Source organism: Belonocnema kinseyi, chromosome 4 (assembly GCF_010883055.1).
Source record: "Belonocnema kinseyi isolate 2016_QV_RU_SX_M_011 chromosome 4, B_treatae_v1, whole genome shotgun sequence".
NCBI lineage: Eukaryota > Metazoa > Arthropoda > Insecta > Hymenoptera > Cynipidae > Belonocnema > Belonocnema kinseyi.
In genome coordinates this window covers 141,481,132-141,507,098 of record NC_046660.1, presented here as the reverse complement: position 1 = coordinate 141,507,098, position 25,967 = coordinate 141,481,132, and the positions used below count along the sequence as shown (strand labels likewise).

Below are 25,967 nucleotides of genomic sequence, written 5' to 3'. Positions count from 1 at the left end.
TATACACAAAACAATTCTGATCAATTCCGTTTCGTTTTGTCCCTTAGTTGACTACACTTTAATCGCATTCACATCGTTTCGCTGGCGCTGTACTCATTCCAATCGCTCTCGTTATCACGTTTCGACGTTCTTAAGCATTGAAATGATATATTCAAATATACGATAGAAAACTAATGGAAACGTTTCCATGGTAATCAATTCGAACCTTCTTACTGGGACACAATCACATTAAACAAATTAATGACTATTTCAAAGCGGAAAATATTCGGCAATTTCACATTTTCATCCACTTTCAACAGAATAACAATACTGGCTGTACTATCAATACACAGTGAGACGTCATTTTTAAATATACAGGAGTACTCTTTAAGAATATAAACTTGTTCTGGCAAGATGTAGATCAGAATAAATGGCTCCCGACTAATCTTCTTCATTTTACCTGCATAGCGAGATCTATGCTTTAGTTTTTCAAGGATGAGAACAGAATATTTGCCATCGTTGAGATTAATGCCAATTTCCCTATCCATACACTCTTGATCTACTTTTCTTAGAACTTCATTCCCGTAAAGGATTTCTGGCTCCACGTCATGCAAAGCCATATTTTGAACGGTAAGTTTTCTTCTTAAATTGGCTGCTCCTTCACGAAAAACTTGCTGTCCGACCACCTGACGCTTTTCATTCCGCAGTTGTCGCTTCATATTTCCATGTCCTTTACTTCATGTGTCCCTGGTTTGCACTGCCACCCAGGCATCTGCACCATTAAGTGGTTCTTTATAAACTACGCCCAAAAATGTGTAATTGCAGTTTTGTCTTCTGCATTTGCCGCTGATTCTTAAGAAAGCTGACTCTGAATTAGTTTAGTTGTTTTTGTACGAAAATTCACACGCCATTCTATCCTGTCTCCAAAATTCATCAGCGATTACGTCTGTTCACACCCAAGGCACCTGATATTCGCGGCCATCTCCGAAAGTATAGGCAGCTTGTTTTATTCTCTGCCAGAGCTCATTTCGTAGGTATGCAAAAATTAAATTTCCCTTTATCATTTGCTGGTGGAGTGGGAAACGCAGATTTTTCATCGTGAGAAGATTCTGCTGGCTCATAATTGTGATAAAAGCTACTATGGGAGACACTATCCTTAACCAAACTTGAGTTTGAACTTTTTGTTCTACTTTCTACTTGAGCGTCTGAAATTGACAATTCTTGGAATACTTCTGTACGCAATCCGTTACGATTATGACTGATTCGGGCATAACCGTTATCAGCTGAACATTTGTTGTTCAACTCTCTGCTGACATCTACATAGAATCTGTCTCTATATTCTGGCAATTTCCTGTTATTTAAACAGCTTTTAAATTTGTAAATAACTTAAATCAATTCTTCTTGTTTCACTGCAGCTTCACGTGGAATCTGCATTAAAAAAATTAGAATTCATAATATAAACTTGCGTTTTATAAGCTATAGAAAACGTGTCTACTAGCCCATAAAAATTAGATATAGATGAGAATTAATATAAAAACGGCAAATTATCCGGGAATACAAATGCGAACCGGGAATAAAATTTGAAGTAGAAAAAAATTTATATTTATCATTCATCGTGATCAAACGACAAATAAATTACAAAGTTGTAATAAATATTGTAAAAAAAAGTATTCAGGAATTTCAACATTTGAAAAAATGTATCAAAATAAAAAACAATGTTTAAGTTCCGAGCAAATTGTTACTCGCTAAGAGATATAGTCATTAATAATCATTTTTTCTAAAGTACTAGTTTATTCTGCAGACCTTTTTATTTTGAATCCTTGCATAATTTGTTGAAAATTTTTAAAAATATCAATTTTTTGAAATAAACGACACGTTATATATTTTCCAAATTAGGATGTATATAGATTAGTGATACTTTTTCATGAAATGATTAAGAATATTTTGAAATACTTACAAATGTTTTCAAATTTTCTGAAATCTTTTTGGAGTAGTTTAGAATCCTTCTGAATTTTTCGAAATCTTTGCGTAATCTTGGAAATCTTCCGAATTTTTTTGAAATTTTTGTCAAATCATTTAAATTATTGTGAATTGTTGTAAAATCTTCTAAAAATTTTTTGAATTTTTTGCGTAGTCTTGGAAATATTTTGAAATTTAAAAAAACTGCCCGCGTCGCGCGCACATTCTCATCGCGCGCTTCGCTTACAAATTTAAATGCCGCACGTGAAATCTAATCTCCGCCGACCCGGATACCCCTGTTCGATTCCCGCCAGCTCTGATTTCCTCAAGAGTCCTATGTCGCTATGGAAATAGAAGTAAATAAGTTTCGGAGGTATCTTATTCTTATGGTGACATTTTAGACAGATGGAAAAATCGCGCATTCAAAATAATAGAATTATCTTCATTTTTGCGCTCAAATCTGAAAATATTAATTTTTCTCTATTCTACGCTTATTACCGGGTTAGTTATAGTTAGCTATACGAGCCAGAGACGAGTCGAAGGGGAGTTGTAGGCGAGTCGTAGGCGACTTGGAGGCGAGTCGGAAACGACCCGAAGATGATCCGATGGCAAGTACTGTAAACTTCACAAGAGTTTCAACTGCCTACTTTTAGCTCCTGTAGCACACGATATTATTTCTAACAAAGGCGGGAAATTTTCGATTTGAGAAACAATAAAAACCAATTTTTTGGAAATGTATGATAATTTTTGGGAGTTTATGGTAAAATTACAAACATTACCTAAACATTACGGAAATTTTTTGTAAATCTGTAAATTACCGAAAACGTATAGAAATTTAGTGTATCCGAAGCTTTTTGGAAGAAATTCAAAGATTTCTGAAAATGTGATGAATTTCAAAAGTTTCTGAAAATTTGATAAATTTCAAAAATGTCCTAAAATTTATGAAAAATTGGCTAAATTTCAAAAAATTTCAGAAATTTATGAAAAATGATCAAATTACCGATAGTTTCAGATTTCTACAAGTTTCCAACATTTTCGGAAATTTTCGGTAATTTATCAGCAAGTTATGGTAATTTATGAGTAATTTACGGTAAGCTATCACTTCGAGTATGTCCAATAACTATTCACAACTCACAATCATTCTCTGAAGCGTCAAATCAAAATGAAGTGAGGTTATGATTCCGACGGACCTGGCAAGGAATTCTGACTCGAAATGCGCAAGCGCAACAGCAAGAAAAAGTAATCTTACTCAAAGAGCGCAAGCCCAGCAGCTAGAAAAAGTCATTTTCTAACTGCTTTTTACCACGGTTTCGGAATTGGTTCCCGTATCGAAAAAGTATCTAGAATTTTAGAATTAATAACTTTTTTATAGGATACGCAGTGATTGTTTTATTTTTCAAAAACATCATTAAAATGTAAAAAAATTAAATTTTTTTAAAACGGCACAAGGGACGAAGAAAATGAATAGACCAAAATTGTTCAGCAAAAAAGGAGCTAATGATTTGTTATTAATTCTTTTTAGAAAAGACGAGTACGGTATTTCTCGTCGCGTTTTGCCTCGTTTCGTGGTAATATTCTTCGTTTCTCGTCTCGGATTTTCTAAAGAAAGCGACAGATGTACGCTAGCACAAAATACAGCTCGCGGGATCGTTCTTTTGTCACTCTGACGCGCTAATGCTAAAAAGCGTTCTTAATTGCATAGCTAAAGTCGAAATATGAATTCATGTTATACTGATCTATCCATTACTGATTAATTTGGTAACAAACACAACTATGTTTCGATTTTTTCAAAGATTTAACTTCACTATATTAGTATGTAATTTTATTCCAATGAAACATTTATTTTGCCAATTATAACCGTAGAATACATGAAACAGAAAGGTAAAAAGATAGGTATATTCTGTAGTAACTTTGAGTTAAAAGAATTTAATACTAATTCAATTAGGCATTTTCACTTGATCGTCAGCTGACCTCACTTCTTTGAATAATAAGGGGAAACACTGTACCGAATGCATGGGACTAAACTTTATTTTTATGTTATCTTTTATGTTATCCTATCATTTTATTATGTCTAGAAGGTTTATTAATAATATTTTTCAGCCTCGGAAAACCTTCTTATATTCAAGATATACTTTCAAGAAAATTGATAAGAGTAATTTGTTAAAAATGACGAAGTGCTGAATTTTGTACTTTTTTGGATGTTCATTCTAAAGGTAAGAATTTGGTATATGCTAACGAAAAATATTCATAATTTTTAGAGCTTCTATATTCTTTTCAATGTTGAGAACTGTACCAAAAAACTAATTTTTCCTATATAAACTCAAATAAAAAACCTGCAACATTTTAAAAATTAGACACATTATGCAGATTAGTAAACAAAAACAACAGTCACGATTTTTCCAAAACTCTGCTATTAAAAATTTTTTAAATTTTATTCCATCTAAGCCCAAACTTAAGTATGCACATTACAAGGGAACCGAAAGGAAAATTTTCAATGCTAATGCGTTTCCGAATTATAAAAATTCTGATTTACATGAATATACAATTATAAAATCGACTCTGTGATTATCATATGAGCTTATGAGTCTTGCCATGGACTGATCTAATATTCACTTATTATACATTCAAATTTCATACAATTTAAAAAATATGTAGTAGTCAAAGTGATTCAAGTAGGTATTTCTCGCCTCGGACGGCATCAGTAATTTTCTTTTAATCGCTAAAAATAAGATTAAAAATAAAAAGAATTAATTGTTTGAAAAAACGGCATGAGAGGCAAAAAATGAAAAGACGAAAGTTATTCAACCAAAAATGATCTACAATTTTCCTATATAAAAATAAATATTAAAAATAAAAAAATTAACATTTACTTGCGAGAAAACATATTTTGCTGTCTTAATTGTAGGAAAGGATCTGTACTAATTCACTAAAATAAAAATTATTGTTAACAAGTGTTATTCATAATTGTTATAAAAAAATCATATTATGTAACTTTGTTATAAATAACTTAACTTAAGAAATGCAAAATTTTTATCTTTTTTGCAGAAAAAATTTCTTTCTCACCTCATATTTATCGTATTAGTTTATTAAACTTATTACACCACACACTATTGTAGAAATTTAAGATTTTCCCTTGTTATAAATAATTTATGTGCACAAATAAGAAATTTTCATCTTTTATTTTTGAAAATATTTTTTTAAATATAATTTTTTAAATGAAATTTCATCTCTTCTGGTTTAAATTTCGATTACACTTTTGTGTTGAAAATTTCAGTTAGAGAGGGGGAAGGGGTGAAGAGGGCCTCTAATCCCTTACGTAATTAAGGTACGACCCCTTCTTGTGCCTCCACATTTTCAGACGATACGGAATAACTTGATCGCTAGAAGTTTCTCTAAATTAAATAATTATCTGATATTTTTTCTTATGCAAGTTCCAAAAAAATTTTCAGAAATACAAATTTTCTTATAAAACATTTTTTTACATTGTTCATCATTTGTATCCTTTATTGAAATAAGATACGCATATTTCATTGGAATTAAACAATTTTTTAATCTTGCACTCACTTCGAAAGTAATTATTAGATTGTTTTAAAGTGTATCCAGAATAGTATTTAGCATTTACTCTAGCTAACGTATTCTGCTTTTTTTTACTTTTTCCATGTGGAACTCTAGAACAAAAATGGTGATCCATAGCTGGGGAGGGTTCATTCATTTTACGAGTCGTGAATCATGAGTCGGGAGTCGCCCTACATTTCAAGCCTTCTAAATTAGAGAAATTTATAGAGAATCTACTAATGAGTACAAAGGGATTTTAAATACAATAGATACTGCTTTTAAGGTCTCAGATAAGCACACTTCTTAATTGACCTAATCGTCATACTCCAATGGTAGTATGGCCAAGGGTCTGCACTTCTTAATATATCTGCAGATGAACTCACTACAATAAGGATTTTGACATCTAATTGAAAATGGTATGTGTTCCTGAAAAACGGACCTGAAAATGAAAGCAGTAAACTTAAGCAGTTGGACTGCTCACAGAGGAAAATTTTTATACAAGAGAACATGTTTGGATAAAAGTAATCGATTTCAAGAAAACATCGATTAAAGAAATAAAGTAATTTAGAGCAAGAATAGAAAGGTTGTTTTCCTTGTAGGAAGAAATTTCATCAAGAAATTTCTAGAGATAAAAGATACTCCTTTTTGGGTCTACTTCAACTTTCGTAAAGAAAATTTATTTCAATGTTTATATTTAACAAGTTAATGAGCTTTTCTGAATGTACACACTTTTACGTGCTGTACATTAAAATCATTTAAATAAAATCTTCTGTAAATTTGTACATGGATAAATGAAGTTATGATTAAAAAATGAGCGTCAGGTAGTTTAAAATCAAAAAATAACTCTTTGTGTTATGAACAATAATACACTAGGTCTCTTTGCCAACTTCTAATAATCGCAGGGACTTGTAATAAAGCTAAATAATTTTCATAAAAATCAAATAATAAAATGTCTTCTAAATGATATTATCGAGTTTATTGAGGGTTTCGGGTTGGACAGAATAATCAACAGACATTCGGTACAGTGTATAACATAACGGGAGAGAGCCTGAACGCGTGTTTTGCCACCGGTAAAGGCATCCCGCTTCCTACTGCCCGTACCTTGTCCATAGTGCCTGGCTTCCGGCCAGTAGTGTATTGTCTGGGGGTGCCCTAAAGGCGCGTTCACTTAACATCCTCCCTATTTTATTTTAAGATACATGTGTGTACATTATGCGAGGTTATAAATATAATCCTTAAGTCTAATTGGTGGCTTCGCGCGCAACCTGGCCTCTGCTCTGGCATCGGAGCATTTTCGATTTGCTCATGTTCGTTGTTGATTACCTCTTCTATTAGTGGTTCGTGGTTGTCTATAATGTTTCGAATAACATTTACAATCTATCCGCTGGGGGATTGACGTAGTAGTTTTGTGGTACCTTGATCGGAAGGAATGGTATATTATTATTTTTTTCTATCACGTAGGTTTTGAAAGGTGCAGGTATTAAATACCTCCTGTTACGCCTGATGGTGCTGCCTTTCTCAGTCTTAATTATAAATGAATTCGGACTCTCGTGGATCTTTATTATTTTCCCGTATATACGCATGTCGATGACCCATACTGTATCATTTATTTTTAATTCGGATAATTTTTTTGAGCGATGTCTGTTATTATAATCATATTCCTGTCGGTCTTTTCTACTTTTTTCTTTAATTGTTATTTCGTTGTGTCTTGAGAATGTACCAAGTTGGTTAGGTAATGTTGGAATACGAGATCGGATTTTCTACGAGTACGTTAGTTCGGCTGGAGAATAACTGTTTTCAAGAGGTGTAGTACGATAAGCTAGTAATCCTAAGCTAATATCTTCGCATTTTTTTATTATGTCTTTCGCGATTTTTTCAGCTGATTTTGCCTGGCCGTTGCTTTTCGAATATTTCGGTGAACTGGTTTTGAGCTGAAAATAAAAATCTTTTGCAAATTGTTCGAATTCTGTAGATAATTGTGATGCACAATCACTTCTGATTGTTTCTGGGATACCGTGTCTGGCAAAGATTTCTTTACATTGTGCGATAATTTCTACCCCTGTTAATGAGTTCAGAGGAACGATTTCGATTAATCTAGAATAATAATCAGTTATTATTAAAAGCCATTTTTCGCATTCACACATGTCCATGCCAATTTTTTGCCAGGGCCTATCTGGAAAATTTTCCTTAACAAACGGTTCTGTCGCATTTTTTCTTTCTTGAATACAATTTGGGAAGTTTTCTACTAAATTTTTTTAACTGTGAGCTCAAACCCAGTCACCAAACCGATTGTTTCGCTCGGTCGCGAGTTTTACTAATACCGAAATGGTCTTCGTGGAGCTTGGCCAAAATCTCTGATTGAAGTGGTGGGGAATTATCAATCTGGCATTATAAAGTAAAAATCCTTTGATATATGATATATTATCTTTCAACTGATAGTACGGCAATAAGTCATTTGTGAGCTGATTCTTAGGCGGCCACGAGTTAAGACAGTATTTCGTTAATAGAATACAAACGTGGTCGGACTCTTGTTCATCGCTTATTCTTTCGAGCATGCCTTTCGAAGCTGGTAAGGCTTGTATAATCAAATTTACATATTGGTCAAGTTGTTCGGATAAGTCACGATTCTCGGTCATTGAATCCACCGGATTTCTTGATAACGAGTCCGCTAGAATTAATTGTTTGCCCGGAACATAAACCACTTTGTAATTATAGCGCATAAGCCTCATTCTCATTCTTTGTAACCTGGGAGTGAGTTCATCCAGAGGTTTTGTTTTCAATATTTGGAGTAAGGGTTTATGATCCGTTTCAAGCGTTATTTCGATACCGGTTACATAGTCGTTGAATCTTTCCGAAGCGAAAACTAGAGCTAGAGACTCTTTTTCTATTTCGCTGTACCTTTTTTAGGTAGGGGTTAGTGTCCTTGAGGCGTAAGCGACAACTTCGCGAGTGCCGCTGTCGCCTTCCTGAATGAGAGCACCTCCTAGACCAAAGCTGGACGCATCTACCTGCACCACGATTTTCTTAGAGAAATCAAAGTGAGCTAAAACCAGTGCCATCTGTAACAATGATTTAATTTCATTGAATAAACGTTCTTGTTTGTCAAGCCAAATTAAATTAACGGTATTTTTCAATAAGGAATTAAGGGGCTCTAAGACGTGCGACTTATTCGGTATGTATTGGCCTGCGTAATTGACGGCCCCAAGAAATTGCATCAATGTTTCTTTATCTTTTGATTGTGGGAAATTTACTATGACCGCGACGCATTCTGGTAATAATTCAACGTCATGCTTCGAAGTCTGGTGACCCAAAAATTTGATCTTTTCTGCTCCGAAAACACATTTGTCTTTGTTTAGCGTTATTTCCTCTTTTTTGAATCGTTTTAAGACTGTTCTCAACGTTTTATCATGCTCTTCTATACTCTCGGTGTGAATTAGCACGTCATCTATGAGAATGCTCACGTTGGGTATGCCCGATAGCACCTCTGAGCACATTTTTTGTAAAATAATCTGTCGCGCAATTAACTCCAAAAGGGACACGTTTAAACATGAATCGACCGAAGGGGGTTATGAACGTTATTAATGGTTGGCTTTCTTCGACCAATTTGATTTGGTGAAAACCGGAGTGGGCATCAAGGCGCGAAAATATTTTAGAATTATTTAACCTTGATAGCAATAGGTCCACCTTTGGTATAGGATGTACTGCTCGTTTTACATTACTATTGAGCACATCGTAGTCGCAGCAGAGACGGATGCCCTTGGTGCCGTCTTTGTATAATTTTGGTGCGCAAACAATTGGGCTACACCATTCCGTATGAAAATCGACGGGTTTAATGTTGTCTAATTCTTCTAGTCACTCTATTTCTTTTTCTAGAATGGGAAGTATTGGAATCGCTACACTTCTTGGTACGGAAAGGGAGAAAGTCTCAGCATTTTCTTTTAGTTCAATTTTTAATTCTCTTTTAAAACGACCTAAACCTTTAAAAACTGAAGGATATTCTTTTATGGGGTCTACTTTCGACAACGGGTCGGTTCGTGCATTGTTGGTAGTCTTTATTAAATCGAAATCATAAACTTCGTATTTACCAAGTAAATTTCTATCCAAGCCCTTAATAATATAAAATCTATGTTTTTTGTTTTCAGGCCTAATCTTAAACAAAGGTCAACATAGCCTTTAACAGGTAGTTTTCTACCGTCTGGACCGAAAATTATTTTATCTGGAGTTTTAATAATATTTTTAAAACTAATTGAAATTAATTTAGGAGGAATACAACTAACATCAGCTCCTGTGTCCATATCGAAAGTTTTTTTTTTAGAAAAGTTTAATACATCAATATCTACAGAAAAAATGGAGTCGGTTTTTGACTTACAACCAATTGACCTGAGATACGCTGCTTCCATTTCGTCGTTGTCGCTCGCGAATTATCTCTGGCGGCACCGTCTCGGGTTTGTCGTTTTCTTAACTGATGTAATCGATCCAAGGAAATGACTGTCGTCGACATCAATCTCATCTTCTTCATGCTCTTGTATACAATGGACCTTATATCTGCAAGCTCGGTCTCAATGACCGATTTTCTTGCAATTTCGGCAAATCGACGTTGCAGCTGGGCATTTCTGTCTTTAGGCGTGCTTTGGTAGACCACATCTATAACACTTTTCGTCGCCCTCTTGAGATCGAGCACTTTGTTTGGATTGTTGGCTAAAACGTCTATATTTGTTTGAAATTTTGTTGACCTCATCACGAGCCTCGGAAACGGAGCGCAGCTCTTTGTTCTGCTTCGATTGCATTTCCGCTTGTCGAACTATTATGATAGTCTGTCCGAAGGTTATTCGGGCGTGAGTTGCAATCTCTCAGACGTCCTAGTGTCCCGAACACCAATTACTATTCTGTCACGAATTAACATGTCTTTGAGATCGCCGTACTCACATGTTCCTGCTAGTGAGTATAGAGAAGTGACGAAAGAATCCACTGATTCGCCTTCCTGTTGCGTTCTGAAGTTACATTTGAATCTATCAAAAACGAGGTTGGTTTTTGGAGAAAAATATGCGTCGAATTTTCCTTTGTAATTTTGGAAAGAGGCGTATTCGGGAAACTGAGGATAGATCTGCGCGAGAATGTCTTCTGATTTCTTACCCACTGTATAACATAATAGGTCAATTTTTCACTGTTCGTTTAATCAGAAAGGTTCGCGACCGAAACATAACGTTGTAATCGTTTAATCCAAGTAGGCCACGTTTACGGTTTCGAGAAATCGAATTCATTGGGTGCTTGTTCATTGGCATTATTAACGGTGACCGCGTGAATTTGAACGCGCACTTCTGACACCATGTCGAGTTTATTGAGGGTTTTGGGTTGGACAGAATAATCAAAAGACATTCGTCACAGTGTATAACATAACGGGAGAGAGCGTGAATGCATGTTTTGCCATCGGTAAAGGCGTCCCGCTTCCCACTGCCCGTGCCTTGCCCATAGTGCCTGGCTTCAGGCCAGTAGTGTATCGCCTGGGGTGCCCTAAAGGCGCGTTCACTCAACAGGTATTACGATTACTTATACTTTGTTTATTAATAATTTGTTTTTTGTTTGTTAAAATTTATTGGATCCTTATTGCTGTGATTAAGGAAAACTTTACGGTGGTGGCAGACTGCCCACGTAAACCACGCCAAGTTTTTTCTGAGCAAAAGGCGTAAACTTGTCGCCCTTGTAAAGGACTCCCGTCCTACTAGCACTCAAAGCTCATCCTGAATATTTTTACTCAAAAAGGGGAGAGCCCTTTGCAAGGAAAGAAGCTTACGCCTTTGGCTCAAAAAAGATTTGGGATGTTTTATGGGGGGTGCATGCCGCCACCGTAAAGTTTTCCCTTATCACAGCAATAAGGATCCATGTATGTCAAGCTGGTACAACACTATCAAGCTATAGAGTTGTAGCCAATATCATAATTCAGGGCTCATTTAGGGCTAATTTAGGCCCGTGGTCCCAAATTTTAGGCTCTTATTTTTTGTAAAAAATAGTATTTGCACTAGCTTAACGTTAAGCTGGCCGCACATTGCTGTAGAACGCACTAAAGATGATTTCACGGAAAATTCACTTTATAGAATAATTTAGGGCTCATTTGGGGATCTGGGAATATGGTAATAAAAATATAAGAAAACGGCTAAAACCATTTTTGCCTAAATAATTCTAGTAAAAATGAATTTAACAAATTTCTTCCTTTACCCAATGTCAAGTCTCACTTAGGGCTCTATAAATATGATATTTGAATTTAAAAAAATTGATTAAACAAATATCGTTTAAACAAATTTACAAAAATAATTATTTTATTTTTGTTTCTCTTGCATAATTTCAGGCTCATTTAAGGCTCCTGAAATATCATCGATCGAACGCGGCGCGATATTTCCTTTGCCCTTTTTTTGTTGCATATGGTGTTGTGCCACCTTATCGTCATAAAAAATACATAAAGAAAACTATAAAACCCATTTTTACCCCTCGCATAAGTTAGGACCCATTGAGGATTAATTTGGGCCCGTAGTCCCAAATTTTGGACTCTAGTATTTTTTGTAAAACAATAGCGTTTGCACTATTGATTTTTTCTCATACGACAATCAACATGTTTACAAAGCTGCGCATGATATACTAAAATATCAATGTACTGTTAAATAAATTGATATATGTTCTGTTACATACAATTTTTCCTAGTTTTTATATCCGCAGGGAAGTGCACCATGACTACCATCGCGACGTCTTTTAATATCAACGGGTTTACAAACTTTTGTGACGCGTCGCGTGACTACCTGGTGGAAAGGTGTTTGACGAATAATATCAAAAGATACTGTGTTAGGCTCCTCCTGCTCACTCAAAACCAAAGACTTGAATGGATTGTAACTCATCTTTTTATCGGTAGAATATTTTAACGTGATGCCCTTCACCTTACATACCTCCTCCTCCGTTCCATCAGATTTTTGTACAATGTACGCGTAAAACTTTCGGACTCCTGAAACAAAAGCTTTTATAAAGCTTCCTTTTCCGTAAACATCAAGTTCATCAGTCATGTCACCGAGAAAACCACCTGCTCTAGCTAAAAATACAATTTCAGTCGAGCTTGGGCAGTTGTATAGGCCGCAATTACTAAATTCGTCGTAGAAGTCGGAATTATAGTTTAGACGGCAGGTGTTCAAGAAACATACAGAATGCTGTCGTTGACAGAAAGTATACCACAAACATCGATTTCTGGGGTGGTCAAAAGTTCCATAAGTCTTTCGCGTATATTAACAATATTAGTTTTGGGTAGGTTTTCTCGCTGCCCAAACTTGCCCCAGAAAGAGTTTAAACAAAATTTGGCCACCGATCGAAGTTCGGGGTTTGAGAATATCTTCTCTCTTTCTAACCGTATGCCTTCTACTTGCTCATACATATCGAGATATGGAACTTTAACGAATTCATTATCTTTGCAGTTACTCGGCCAACCACTAGCCTCTTGTTTGATTTTGAGAAACATGTTCACGTACTCTGCAAAGAGACCACTTGTGCAGACAATCATCTTGTCTTAGCTCTTTGCAGAAAGTTCTACATAGAGCAAAGAGAAGACGGTCATGCATACGAATCGGCAAAACTGGAAAGTAAAGATTCCTCGGGGGAAGAATCGTCCAGTTTACTAGACCTTCTACATTTTTCAGTTCACATTCATTCTCACCTGTGATTACACGGCATTTATTACCCAAATGTACAACAGGATGCCTGATTGGAAATATTCCTACTTTTAGAATATAAGGGTATAGGGAACAAACATCTTCATAATGCAGTTTTTTCATACCCTTTATCTCATACGAAGATAACACGCTCTTGGCACGAGCACCGAAAATAGCATCTCTTGGATCTAGAGGTGGGTGTTCAAGAAGTGGGTAAGAAGAACGGAGAAATGCCTGTAGTTCAGCGCTCGTTTCTTTCAATTTTTCATATTCACGCTCCCAAATTTCTTCCATTTCATACCTGCACGCACTAATTCTTTTAAAGATGGCTTCGGTGCGCTCGTCTCTCTTATCCATAGAATCCCTTGATAAATCTTCAACGTCTCGGTTAATGTTAAAACATTTTAAACAACCATGCCAATAGCATCCATGAAACTGTAAGACAAACTATTTTTTCCTATCGCTTGATTCGTAATAACCATCGACTAGCAGTTTAGTGTATATCATTATCTCCTTTCCCCTCCCAGCATGTGAAATGTCAACACCAAGCTCTTTTTCTTTCCATAGAAGCAACTCGATTGCTTTAAACGACTGCTTATCTCTTAATCGATATCCACCGAGTGGAAGAACGCCTATTTTCGAGGGTATTACCCTGCTGGAAGTAAATGGATAGATTCTATCCGTTTGAATCATTTTCTATCTTCAAAATTGAAATGGAGAGAACCGATGTATCTATCTTGTTTCCAGGTCTATCCCTTAAATCACTTTCTATCTTTCTTTCAAACTACAATCACCACTATCCTTTAGAATTCCAATCTTCCTATCAATATCTATCCGCCACTTGTCCACATGTATCCTTTTCTATCCACTCCCGGTCCCTATTCTATGTTTTTCTTTCCAAATGAATCCTTAGCTTATCCACGCCTATCTTTTTCTATCCGTTAAGCAATCCAAAATCTTGTCTTTCTTTTCCAATCCCTATCTTCTTATCTCATTGAATCTTTTTCTATCTTTTCTAAAATCCGAGATAACCTTATCTTTTTGAATCCCAGTCATTTTATCTAAATAAATCCAAAACTTATCCACCTCTATCCTTTTCTATCCTCTCCTCAATCTTAAGTTTCGTCTATCTTTTTTAATCCCTACTTTCCTATCCAAGTGAATCAATTTGTATTTTTTCTGAAATATAAAATAGCTCTATCTTCTTGCATCCCAGTCTTTCTATCGAAATAAATCCTTCACTTGTTCACCTCTATCCTTTTCTATTCGTTGGGCAACCTTAAATTTCGTCTATCCTTTTTAATCCCTATTTTCCTGTCCATATGAATCCATTTCTATCTTTTCTGAATATAAGATAGCCCTATCTTCTTGAATCTCAGGCTTTCTATCTGAATGAATCCACAGCTTATCCACCTCTATCATTTTCTATCCGTTGGGCAATCTTAAATTTCGTCTCTCTTATTTAATCCCTATTTACCTATGCAAGTAAATCCATTTCTAGCCTTTTTTAAATATAACATAGCCCTATCTTCTTGTATCCCTGTCTGTCTATATGAATAAATCCTCCACTTATTTACGTCTATCCTTTTCTATTCGTTGGGCAAACCAAAATTTTGTCTACCTTTTTGAATACCTATTTTCTTATCCAAGTGAATCCATTTCTATCTTTTTTTATGTATGAGATAGTCCTATCATCTTGAATCCAAGTCGTTCTATCCAAACAAATCTTTTGCTTATCCACTTCTATCCTCAGCGAGGTGCGTGCTAATTAACGTACGTCCCTGACTTAGTATCGGCAGGTACCGAGTAGCTGGCTGACTGTAAAAGTCGGACACAAGTTTTATCATTTGCACCGTCTATAACTGGAGGGTCAGTAGACACCTTTGCAGAGTTCGCGACGGATAGGGCGGGGAAAGAAGAAGATAGAGTTTGTGGGATGAAAAGTGTGCATTTGGGAAGGATTGAATATCTCTATCTTTTTCTATCTACACGTTTCTATCTTTTTGAATCTTTGGACATCCAGGAGGGTAGATCGTTTTTATGAAATACTTTAAAACAAACTGATGCTGTTGTACTAGCCTCCTTAAAAGGACATACATTTCCGCATTTTAAGAAAAGATTTATAAAAATTATGCAACCTTTACGTAAAATTGTCATGTTCATTTTACATTAGTCTAACATTCCTTTTGAAAGTTACAGAAAAATTCTGGTTTTGTTATCTGTTTCTCTACAAGATTTCCAAGAATAAATTGTGAATCAAATCCGCTAGCATTGTGAGCAATGTAAATTACTCTCTGAAATAAGTTGAGTTTACCTATTGCGAGATCAACAAATTGTCTTTGCGCTAATTCTTTCTGTATTTTATTTTATAATGTCTTTTACTGTTCCACGTTTCATGAGCCGTTCCCTCTCTCGCTTCCCCATGGGTCGCGTAAGCTATATCAGCTACTATGGATTATTTGTGTCGCTTTGTGTCAGCATAAAAATTAGTGTCCATAAATCTCTCAACCATCGGTCCTGAATAAGGGTACATACCGCATCATTTCACCTTGAGTGATAAAGCGCCGAGCTCGTAAATCTGTATCTTCTAATATTTTCGAAGCTTTTTGCTCTTCCATGATTTCGTCATTCACTTTCATATCTTTGTCTCCGGCTTTAAGTGATAGTAGCTCGTCGGGGTTATCAAGGTTATCTCCTGCAATGCCGCGTCCGTTCTGTATTTCAGATTCATTAACCACTGTGCACACTTCGCTTAGAGTCGTCCTAAAGACGTCTTTTTTGGACGTCTTTAGGCTTTTACAAAAAGACGTCATGAGGTCGTAATAAAGGTGTTCTAATCTAGTCCTATAAAGTATATCTTAAAGATCTTATCTGTGTGGCTTAAGGATGTCTTTAAAAGATCCTATGTCTGACATTTCGTAGTCTTAAGGATGTCTTGAAAGGATATCCAGGGGACAAAGGCGTAAGGATGTCCCTAGGACATCTTTGAAGCGTCTTGTATAAGATTATCATTATTCGAAATCAACCCAAAAACTGATTGATACTTAATTTTTAAGATTTATTTTTTATAGTTCAACTCAGAAATATTTCGGCTATGAGATTTCTCTAAGTTTTATTGTGAAAATGTGAACGAAACCAAAAACATCCTCTAGAGTAAGGCCGAAACTGTTCTAAAACTGGAAAAACGGTTTTATCATAAATTTGTAAATTACATGAAGATATCATAAAGTCATCATAAAGACACCATAAAGACATCCTATGTGATTTCCGTTCAAAGTTTAAGTTCAATGCGCATAGGAGTTCCACTAGTTCACGTGTGGATACGTAGGATGTTATCAAGGACGTCCTCAGGATGTTATAAAGGATGTCCTGAGGACAACTTATGGACGTCCTCAGGATGTTATCAAGGATTTCCTAAGGACAACATACGGCCTTCCTCAGAATATTATAAAGGAACACGGTGTGTCTGAATGAACTTTAAATGGGGTGGCAAGATTATTGAATTGGTTTTGTGTAAAATCTGATATGGTCGGTTTTCATCAAATCTTCACGTTTTGAGACTCCCTGAGTCAGAAAAAAAAACTATTTTTCTGAAGGTGTTTGTTTATCTGTCTGTAGTCTGTAGTATTATGTAGGTACGATAACTTTCGAAAGATTGATCAGATTGGATTCTGCTTCGGCAAACTTTTTTAGGACCCAAAAAGAAAGAACGAGTTCGTTAATCAGTCATTTTGTATAAAAAATCAATGACTGAGCACATTTTCAAAATTTTCGAAACCATTCTTTTCCAGATTTGGACATTCTATTTACGGTTGCCCAAAGTACTTTGAAACACGAATAATTTATTCATAAAACCCCTTACAATGTTATCATTACAACTTTTTTTAGCATAACAACTTTTGAAAATTCTATATATGGTGTTCCGTAGAACTCGGAAACACGAACAATTTATCTCAACGACTTTTTTCGATAAAAGCCAAATTATTATATTTACAGCATTTTCACCCCCCCCCCCCCCCACCAACGATAATTAACACTTAAGCCAAGCAACGCACGATTTAAAAATAGTCGGTATAAAAAATGTTGCTTTTTTAAAGCCCTGTAATATTATTTTGTTTCGACATTGAATTTCATACTCTTAATGGCTCACATTATACTCACAATGTCGTAGGACATATAAAGACGTTTTTAGGACTTCCTTTTGATGTCCTAGTGACCACAGGGAGGTCTTTCACTTTTTAGCGTGAAAAAATAATCATGTCTCTTACAGGGCTTTTTGGGTCGTCTTTAAGATCAGCCCTGCAGACATCTTTGGGACAACTTTAGGCCAGACATTGTTGAAGTTGTTAAAGGATGACAACGGCGAGGAGTACATTGTAATGTTACCAAGGCGTGGATACCTAAAACCCCAGGCTCCAGTGCTTTCATCATATGTGAAAATAATGGTAAATGTTACGAAATCTAAAAAAATAATTTTCAATTTTAATTTTTGAAAAGTCGTAAAAATATTTTACATTATTTTTTATCGAAAAATATTTTGCATATTTTTTGTTTTTGAGAACCAAAAATCTCAGATTTTTAATTTTTATTTTTTGTTTTAATTTTTACAGCAACGAACGGAGACACAATCACCAGGAGGGGTAGCAGGGATTTGTACTCTATCAGATGTCGGGTTTCTAGAAACTTTTGAACAGAATATGATAAGGATCTGATGTGTTGTGTATTAGGTACTCGCAATGTACTACTTTTCAGATCCTAAGTGGAACCTAATCGTTTTTATATTTGGTTCCTCACACACTGAGAAAAAAAATACTTACAAATCAATGTTGATTCAAAGAAAATATTTTTAAATTATTAAAAAATTGATCATGCTTTAAATTCTGAAGTGTGATGCTATGTTACAATAGTAAAAAAGTTTAACTAGCACATTGCCATAATCTATTACCAGAATTTTTTGATTCAAAGAAGGAAAATATTAATCCATATGTAAAATACATTTTCTTTGCAAAAGTTAAATCTAAAAATTTTACACCTTTCGCAAGTTATTCTAAAACTAAAGTAATTGTTAAATTTGCCTAGAGAAGCTTATTACTAATAACTAAAGACAAACGCAGTTTATTAAAATATCCGCAAGCGACGGCATTCATCCGATACTTTAGAAATTAAGAAAAAAGATTTTTGAAGCTCGATTTGTTATATATGATTGTTCAACGTACTTAAATAATTTTAAATTAAATCGATCTTTAGGAAAAATTCTTTTCAAATTTTTAAGACACCAAATGTTTTATACTTTTTCAGAAAAAATGATATTTTTAAAAGTTTGCATCTCGGTGATTTTTTCTTTTTAAATTCAAATATAATTAAGCATAAGAGATCTTAATTGGTTTTTCTATTCGGTTTCTACGTGGTTTTTATCTGGTTCGTAGTGATTTGCAAAGTAGCTTCGATTAGCATCGGATGTGCTGTTTATTCGGTACTCGCATTTCATTACGTGTCGGCTCCTGAGTGGCATCTAAATGGATTTCTATTCGGTTTCTAATTTCCATCTATTTGGAGCGGAGGAACTTTCAATGTGGATCTCATCAGGCCCTAATATGTGTTTATTTGGTATTTGTAATGCATAAACTAGTGGCTCCTAAGTGGATCTTAAATGGTTTTTCTATTCAGTTTCTATCTGGTTTTTATCTGTTTCGTAGTGACTTGCAAAGTGGCTTCGGTTAGCAACGGATGTGCTGTTGATTCGGTACTCGCAATTCATTACATAAGGGCTCATACGTGGAATCTAAATGGATTTTCCATTCGGTTTCTAATTGCCATCTATTTGGTGCGCAGGAACTTTTAATGTGGGTCTGATTAGGATCTAATGTGTTTGTATTTGGATTCGTAATGCCTTAATTACTGGGTCCTTAGTGGCAACTAAATAGATGTCTATTAGGTTTTTGACTGGTATTTATCTGGTCCGCAGTAACTTGTGAAGGGGCTTCGATTAGGATCTGATGTGTTGTGTACTCGGTACTCGCAACGAATTACTTATCGGGTCTTAAATAGCATCGAAGCGGTTTTTTTGTTTTCGGTTTCTATTTGCCATCTATTTTGAGCGTAAGAACTTCTGATGTGGATCTGACTAGGCTCTAATGTGTGTTTATCTGGAATTTTTAATGCATTAACTATTGGGTCCTGAGTGGAACCTAAGTGGATGTCTACTTGTTTTCTGACTGGTATTTATCTGTTCCGGAGTGACTTGTGAAGTGGCTGTGATTAGGATTTGGCATAAGAACTCCTAATAGGACCTCTTAGAACAGCAATCTTAAACTTGTTTTATTCGTTAGAAAGCAGTACCTTTTAAGTGTCTCGTACAGCCACTTTGAAAACATTATTTTGTGTTTTAATGTCCGATTAATTGTAATCCGAGTCCCCATTCAAATTCCTAAGAGAACCTCTTAGAGAAGCAATTTTTTAGTTGCGCAGTCAGCGAGAAAGAAGAACCTAAAAGGTGCTTCAAAGATCAACTTCATCAACCATTATTTTTAGTTTTAATATCTGATTAATTTAATATCGATTCATAATTACAAACCCTAATAAAACCTCTTAAAACAGAAATTTTAAACTTTTGGCATTCGTAAGAAAGCAAAACCTATCACATTCCTTTTAGGGCCACTTTCAATGCAGATCTTCGAATTTTTATTTGATAAATAGAATTCAATTTGACCATTAAAACCCTCATAGAGCCACATAGAGAAGCATCTTGTACTTTGTAATATTCCCAGTCGTGTTTTAAAAGCACATCAGTTCCTAATAGAGCCTATTAGGAAAATAAATTCAAGTTAAATTTGATCCCAGTAGCCGTATAATTGCCGAATACAAGCCATTAGAAACCATATTCAAATGAAAAGGTTCTTAAGAATCACGTAAGACCACATAGAAAGCTATCTGCATCCTATATGGTTTTACACAGTTTCTATTGATAACCTATTAGGCATTTTTACTAGGGCTATGGAGGCAGATTAATAGAATTGTGGAATAGTTTTGACTAATAAGGTGCCTGTTCGACTATTTTATTAATCTACCTCTATGGGACTGCGCCCTAACACAGTATGTGGAGGTAAGAAATAAAAAATGAAACGGAACGAATATAAAATTTTAAATTAAAAAAAAATAATCCTCAGTTTAATTCATAACTTTTTTCTGGTCCTGTTCATTGCCTTTTTTTGGGAACAAATTCGAAAAAACTTATCATCGGAAATCGGGCTTAATGCGAAGGGATCAGATTTGTTCATTTATACTTGCTCTAAAATTAATTGACTGGATTTTTTCATTTATTTAAAGAACATTTGAAACTGGTAGCTAAGATGTAAATCTAATTGGTAAAAAAGTGATATATTTAGATACTTCTCGCAGGTATGATTCCTGACAGATTAACTACAGGTTTCAAATTTTTATTTGATATATTTTTCCGATCCTTTAAAAATTATATTTTAATTTTTGTTCTAGTTCACGATAATATCAAACATGCTCCAGAGTAGACTGTTGGAACTCCAGGGTACTTTGAATCGTTTAGAAGATCATATAAAAGCGCTCAAACCGAGTAACAGCGATATTTTTCACTTTTTGTGTATCTTAGGATTATTAGGATGTAGAGTCATGTCAATTTTATTTTTATTATAAATATTATTGTAATTGATTAAAAAGAAATGTGTGGTGGATTTTAATCACGTAATTAATAAACAAATTTTGATGCTAGTTCTATGTCTGTGATTCTTTCTTTCAATATAATAAAAATAAGAAAAACCTTTTTTACAAGTATGTATCGTAATTTTATTTATTATAATTTATATTGTAGCCGATTGAAGAAATGCGTGATTTATTTCAATGACATGTTTAATAAAAAATTTTATATTCTAAATCTATCCCTGTGATTCTTTCTTTATCATAATAAACTTTAAAAAAAACCTTATAAATTAAGCACTAAATAGGCAAGTGATTTTTATTAACACAGCATCATATGAAATGAGAAGAGACAGGAATACTAAGACGAGGCAAGTGTAAGCCAGATTTTTGTCACTGCCCTCTGCAAGATAAGGTGATTCACGCGTGCTAGGGGTCAAGCTAGTTCAATTCACACGTGAGAATCAGTAGCTGATAACTGCGCTGGCGCGCGCGCAGGGGAAGCGAATGCGGCGGTGATAGACTTAACATTTTTCAGAATCCTTGTATTAAAATAAGAAATTAATAATTATAGTATCATTTCCCAAAATTAAATTTACTATTTTTGGTGACTACCATTTTTCAGTTTTAAATATAAGTACGTATTCGCATTTCAACGTTTGAGTGATTCTTTTTTTAATTATTTTAAATTTACATATAAAATTATTAAAATTTAATACTCATTCTTTAAATATTCCAATGACATATTTATTGAATTTGAAATAATTCAATTTTTGGAATCTTAAACTCCAATTTTTGAAATTGCAGAGTTTTAACTTGCATATTCGAAATTATTTTATACTTGCATCTACATTATTTTATTAAATACTGATTATCACGGCTTTTAATAGGAAAATTTAAACAAGAATAAAAAACAAGTTTGCGTTAATATGATTCCCATTTCAAACATTTTACAATTTTAAACTTTTCTATACGAAATTATTTTATAATCACATCTAAAAATTTTTAAAGTATTAAAAATAAGTTTTATAAATATAAAATACTGTGTTCTTAAAAAGCTAATAAATAAGTTAATTCATTTGCCAACTAAAAGTTTAAATAAAAAAGATTTCTTTTCAATTTCGAATTTTATTTAACCAGAATCCTGACAATTTTTTTTGTTGAGATATCGTTGTAAAACGTTAAGGTGCTTCTTCAGACTTGAAAATTAGCCCATGCATTTAAAAATGACAGGATTTTTTCCACAATTATGAATATTTTGATCTCATATTTTAACCATATACTCTTAGTCGGTACCCAGGAAACAAGAAACTGTTGGCCGCGTTTCAATCGTAGTTCAAGTCGTATGAAATGTGTATCTTAATGAGGAATGGCAGATTGGTGACGATAGGCTAGAGGTACTAGTGAATCGGAGAAGTGATTATTTTACGATTCACCAAGAAATATTTCGTTATCGATTAAAAATCGACGGTCAATCGTAATAATACTATTAGGATCATCGACATATAGAAATGGACCGATAACGCTTTGGGGAGAACTCAAATGGGCTTAGAGAGAGAGAAAACATATGAGATGTAGACCTGCCTTTATCTATTTCAGGACTCTGTCATGTGAATTGGTGACCCCGGGTATTGCTTAAATATTCTATACAGTTAATTAAAAAAAAAAGATAAACAATACATTAGAAATTTGTAGTTATAATAAATTGAATTTTAAAGAACATTCATGTAAAATAACCTGTTTCAGATAGATTATTTTAAAAACTTGGTAACCTTAAATTCTTCTTGAAATTGGATTGAAAATGCTACAATAATAATCGTTTTGTGAGTTTAAAAATAATGCAAAAACTGTGAAAAATTTGAGCAATATTTCTATGACATAAAAAAATAACCACTCGTATTGTATAGGTACAAAACTTCATATTTTGAGGTTTTATTTTTGTTGTAACATTTTTTATTTTACTATATTCAATAACTTTACTTACGTATGAAAACATATCCCCATATAAAAGTCTTGGCAATACCCACAAACTACACAGACTGCCACCCTTTTTTATATTTATTTACAATAAATTATAATTAAATAAATTATAAATAAATCATTTCTGAAAAGTGCGATAAACGTCACATTATTGGGGCACTCGCGACACAAAGCACGGTCCTGTGGTGCGCCAAACTTCACCCAACGAAAATATTCTCGACCAATCAGCTTTATCTAGAAAGAGATAGGTCTACATCTCATAATTTTTTCTCTCTCTAGAGCCAATACCGTTCTCCCCACAGCATTACCGGTCCATTTCTATATGTCGATGATTAGGATCCGCTGCGCTTCAATACGCCATCCATTTTTTCAATGCGGCCAAAATGTGAACTCGCGAAACCAGGCGAAACCATTTTTTAATTATTTCTCATAGTTTAAACTACGGCCGAACCACGACCCAAAGCGGCAAGATTCAAACTTCAAATAATAAATTTAATATTTTTGTGTCAAATCTTTTACCCATGAATCATGATTTTTTATTTCTACCATCATGAGTATTAGACACATTAATATATACGAACTTATTTATTAAAGCTGGGATGAAATAATTATTTGTTCAACATATTATATAATAGTGAATAATGTACGATATCAGAATTTGATTAAGTTTCCATCAATGTTTGGATTAAGTCAGTGCTTTTCGTCATAAATGGCTATTTTGAATTTTTTTAAATTATATTTCGAAGAAGTTTCACAACTTTTTCATGAATTCAGGTTATTTTTAGCCATTCACACCGGAAATAGTTATTTTTAATTAAAAATCACCAGGCTTTAAAGAAGATAAAAAATTGTTGTACAATTCGAGGTTATAGTAACGGTTTTCACTGCAAATGTTGATAAAGTTTTCAAAGAAAATTAACATTTTTCGGACATTTAAGGGCTATGCTAACATAAATGATCATTTATGTAATTAATTGAGGACATCGGTAGCAAATTAAACAAAAAAATCTTGGAGGCATAATTTCCTAACTGTGTTTCGTCAAAACTCCATTATTTCTCGGCACTTTAATTTCTTTTTAATTTCTAAGTTATTTGTACGTTCTAGAACAAGTTTAGAGAAAATTTTACATAACGTCTATGAGTGGTCAGTTCTAGAACAATTACGTAACAACTGTTCTGGAACCGTTATTAATCTTTGTACCTAATTTGTTCTAAAACACACTTGTAACAGGGTTCTATAACTTCGATATAACACTGTTACAGCACAATTCTAGAACAAACTTGGAAAAAATGTTACAGAACGTCTGTGATTGGTCAGTTCGAAAAAAATGACGTATAAGTGTAGGGGAATAGTTATTAATCTTTGTTCCTAATTCGTTCCAGAACACACTTGTAACAGGGTTCTAGAACTTCGATATAACACTATTACGGCACAGTTCGAGAACATACTTGAAACAAATATTATAGAACGTTTGTGATCTGTCTGTTCTAAAACAATTCCATAGCAACTGTTACAGAACAGTGCTGTCACATAGTTCGAGAACAGTTCTGTCACAATTTTGTCACAGAGTTCTAGAACACTGTTGTCTGTTTGTTCTATAACAGTTTCGACACCATCTTGTAACAATTTTTATAGAACACAGTTCCTTTTTTGATCTGGAACAGTTACAGAACGTGTTTTCTGGGTAATCACTATGGACGATGTTGCTATTACTCAAGCTCGTAAGCATCAAAGGAACTTACACATGGCATACATTGACTACAAACAAGTGTTTTCTTCCGTGCTGTATGACTATTCGCTTGAAGTCTTAAAACTTTACAAAATCTGCCCACACATTATTGACATTCTAAGTCCTGCGATGAGGCTCTGGGGAACAAGAATCAAGTATTTTGCTCGTGGACAACCAAGGATAACTAGAGCAATACGCTTTACGACGGATATATTTTAAGGAGACTCCTTCAGCGCGCTATGATTCTGTTTAGCATTAAATCCATTGAGCAAAACACTAACAGCATGTCTCATGTGTTCAGAATTCCTGATAATGAGGATAGTCATCAAGTGACCCATCTTCTTTACACGGATGACCTGAAGCTGTACGCTAGTTCAACCCAGAAATTGCAACAAGTGGTCGATGTCACAAAGATTATTTTAACAGCAAACAAAATGTTGGACTTTACAGTACCATTCGTCGAGCACCCCAAAACTTTAGATAAAAATGAAGTGAATAGTGAGGCATCTAATATTTTGCTAAGAAAGGGTGTTCTGTATCCAGAGACGGAAGGATTCGTCATTGCGATACAGGACAAAGTTGTCAGCACCAGGAATTATCTCAAACACGTGTTACATCAAGACGTGGTTGACCGGTGCCAAATATGTGGAGATACCAACGAATCCACGAAGGGCATAACTGATGGCTGTCGCTTAATGGCTCAGAGAGAATATACATCAACAACTTGCCCTAAACCTAGAACTCTTAAACAAATGGATGCCTTTCTATAGATATATAGCAATGTCCGATTGAGAAACTTAAGATTACATCTTATATTGGGTTCTTACTATCCAGAGGTGACTGTTGTCACCTCCAACGCTCACGGCCGCTCGGAATTGTATACCTACAACATCATCGCAGGAGCTTTCAAACACCGTATTGGATTTACTTATAACATTCTCATCTCAACAGTCACTTGACTTAGTCCGTGGTAATGATGTAAAACCGGGTTCACCCGAGTAAAAGTTTTGAATAAAAATATAATAACACAAGTAATACAAGTAATAATTATATTTAAAAACAGTGCCATCGAACAGATACATGTTTACACATTTTTGTTTTTGTTATACTAAAATTATTTCCTAACATTGTTAACTCAAACATTTTCTTTTTGTAATAACTTTTCATCTTGAATATTCCATCTTAAATGTAACAATTTCTGGAAAATGCGTGGAAATAACTAAATGAAGTTCTATATACATCTTGTTATTTAATAATTGATATTATTTCAGAATATAACTCTCAACTTTTTTTTCAGTATACATGAGATTTTGTATCTCGTAGTGACTCATCTATAGTTTTAATAATCATCTAATTTATATACATATGTTTCTACTAACAAATCATAAAAGCAATGTATTATACAATTTTTAAGTTT

The 25,967-nt window shown here is 34.3% G+C and overlaps 2 protein-coding genes across 2 annotated transcripts; one reads left to right on the top strand and one right to left on the bottom strand.

The window, feature by feature from the left end:
- Window positions 1–1,002: 1,002 nt before the first annotated feature.
- LOC117171140 lies at window positions 1,003–8,222 on the bottom strand. Its single transcript, XM_033358193.1, has 3 exons — window positions 7,780–8,222; window positions 7,264–7,587; window positions 1,003–1,330 (listed from the first exon to the last, which is right to left on the bottom strand). The coding sequence occupies exons 1-3, from the start codon at window positions 8,220–8,222 to the stop codon at window positions 1,003–1,005; spliced, it is 1,095 nt and encodes a 364-aa protein (XP_033214084.1).
- Window positions 8,223–13,710: 5,488 nt separating this feature from the next.
- LOC117171139 lies at window positions 13,711–20,832 on the top strand. Its single transcript, XM_033358192.1, has 5 exons — window positions 13,711–13,819; window positions 16,527–16,635; window positions 17,446–17,620; window positions 17,786–17,902; window positions 20,667–20,832. The coding sequence occupies exons 1-4, from the start codon at window positions 13,711–13,713 to the stop codon at window positions 17,885–17,887; spliced, it is 495 nt and encodes a 164-aa protein (XP_033214083.1). The 3' UTR covers window positions 17,888–17,902; window positions 20,667–20,832.
- The last annotated feature ends 5,135 nt before the right edge of the window (window positions 20,833–25,967 follow it).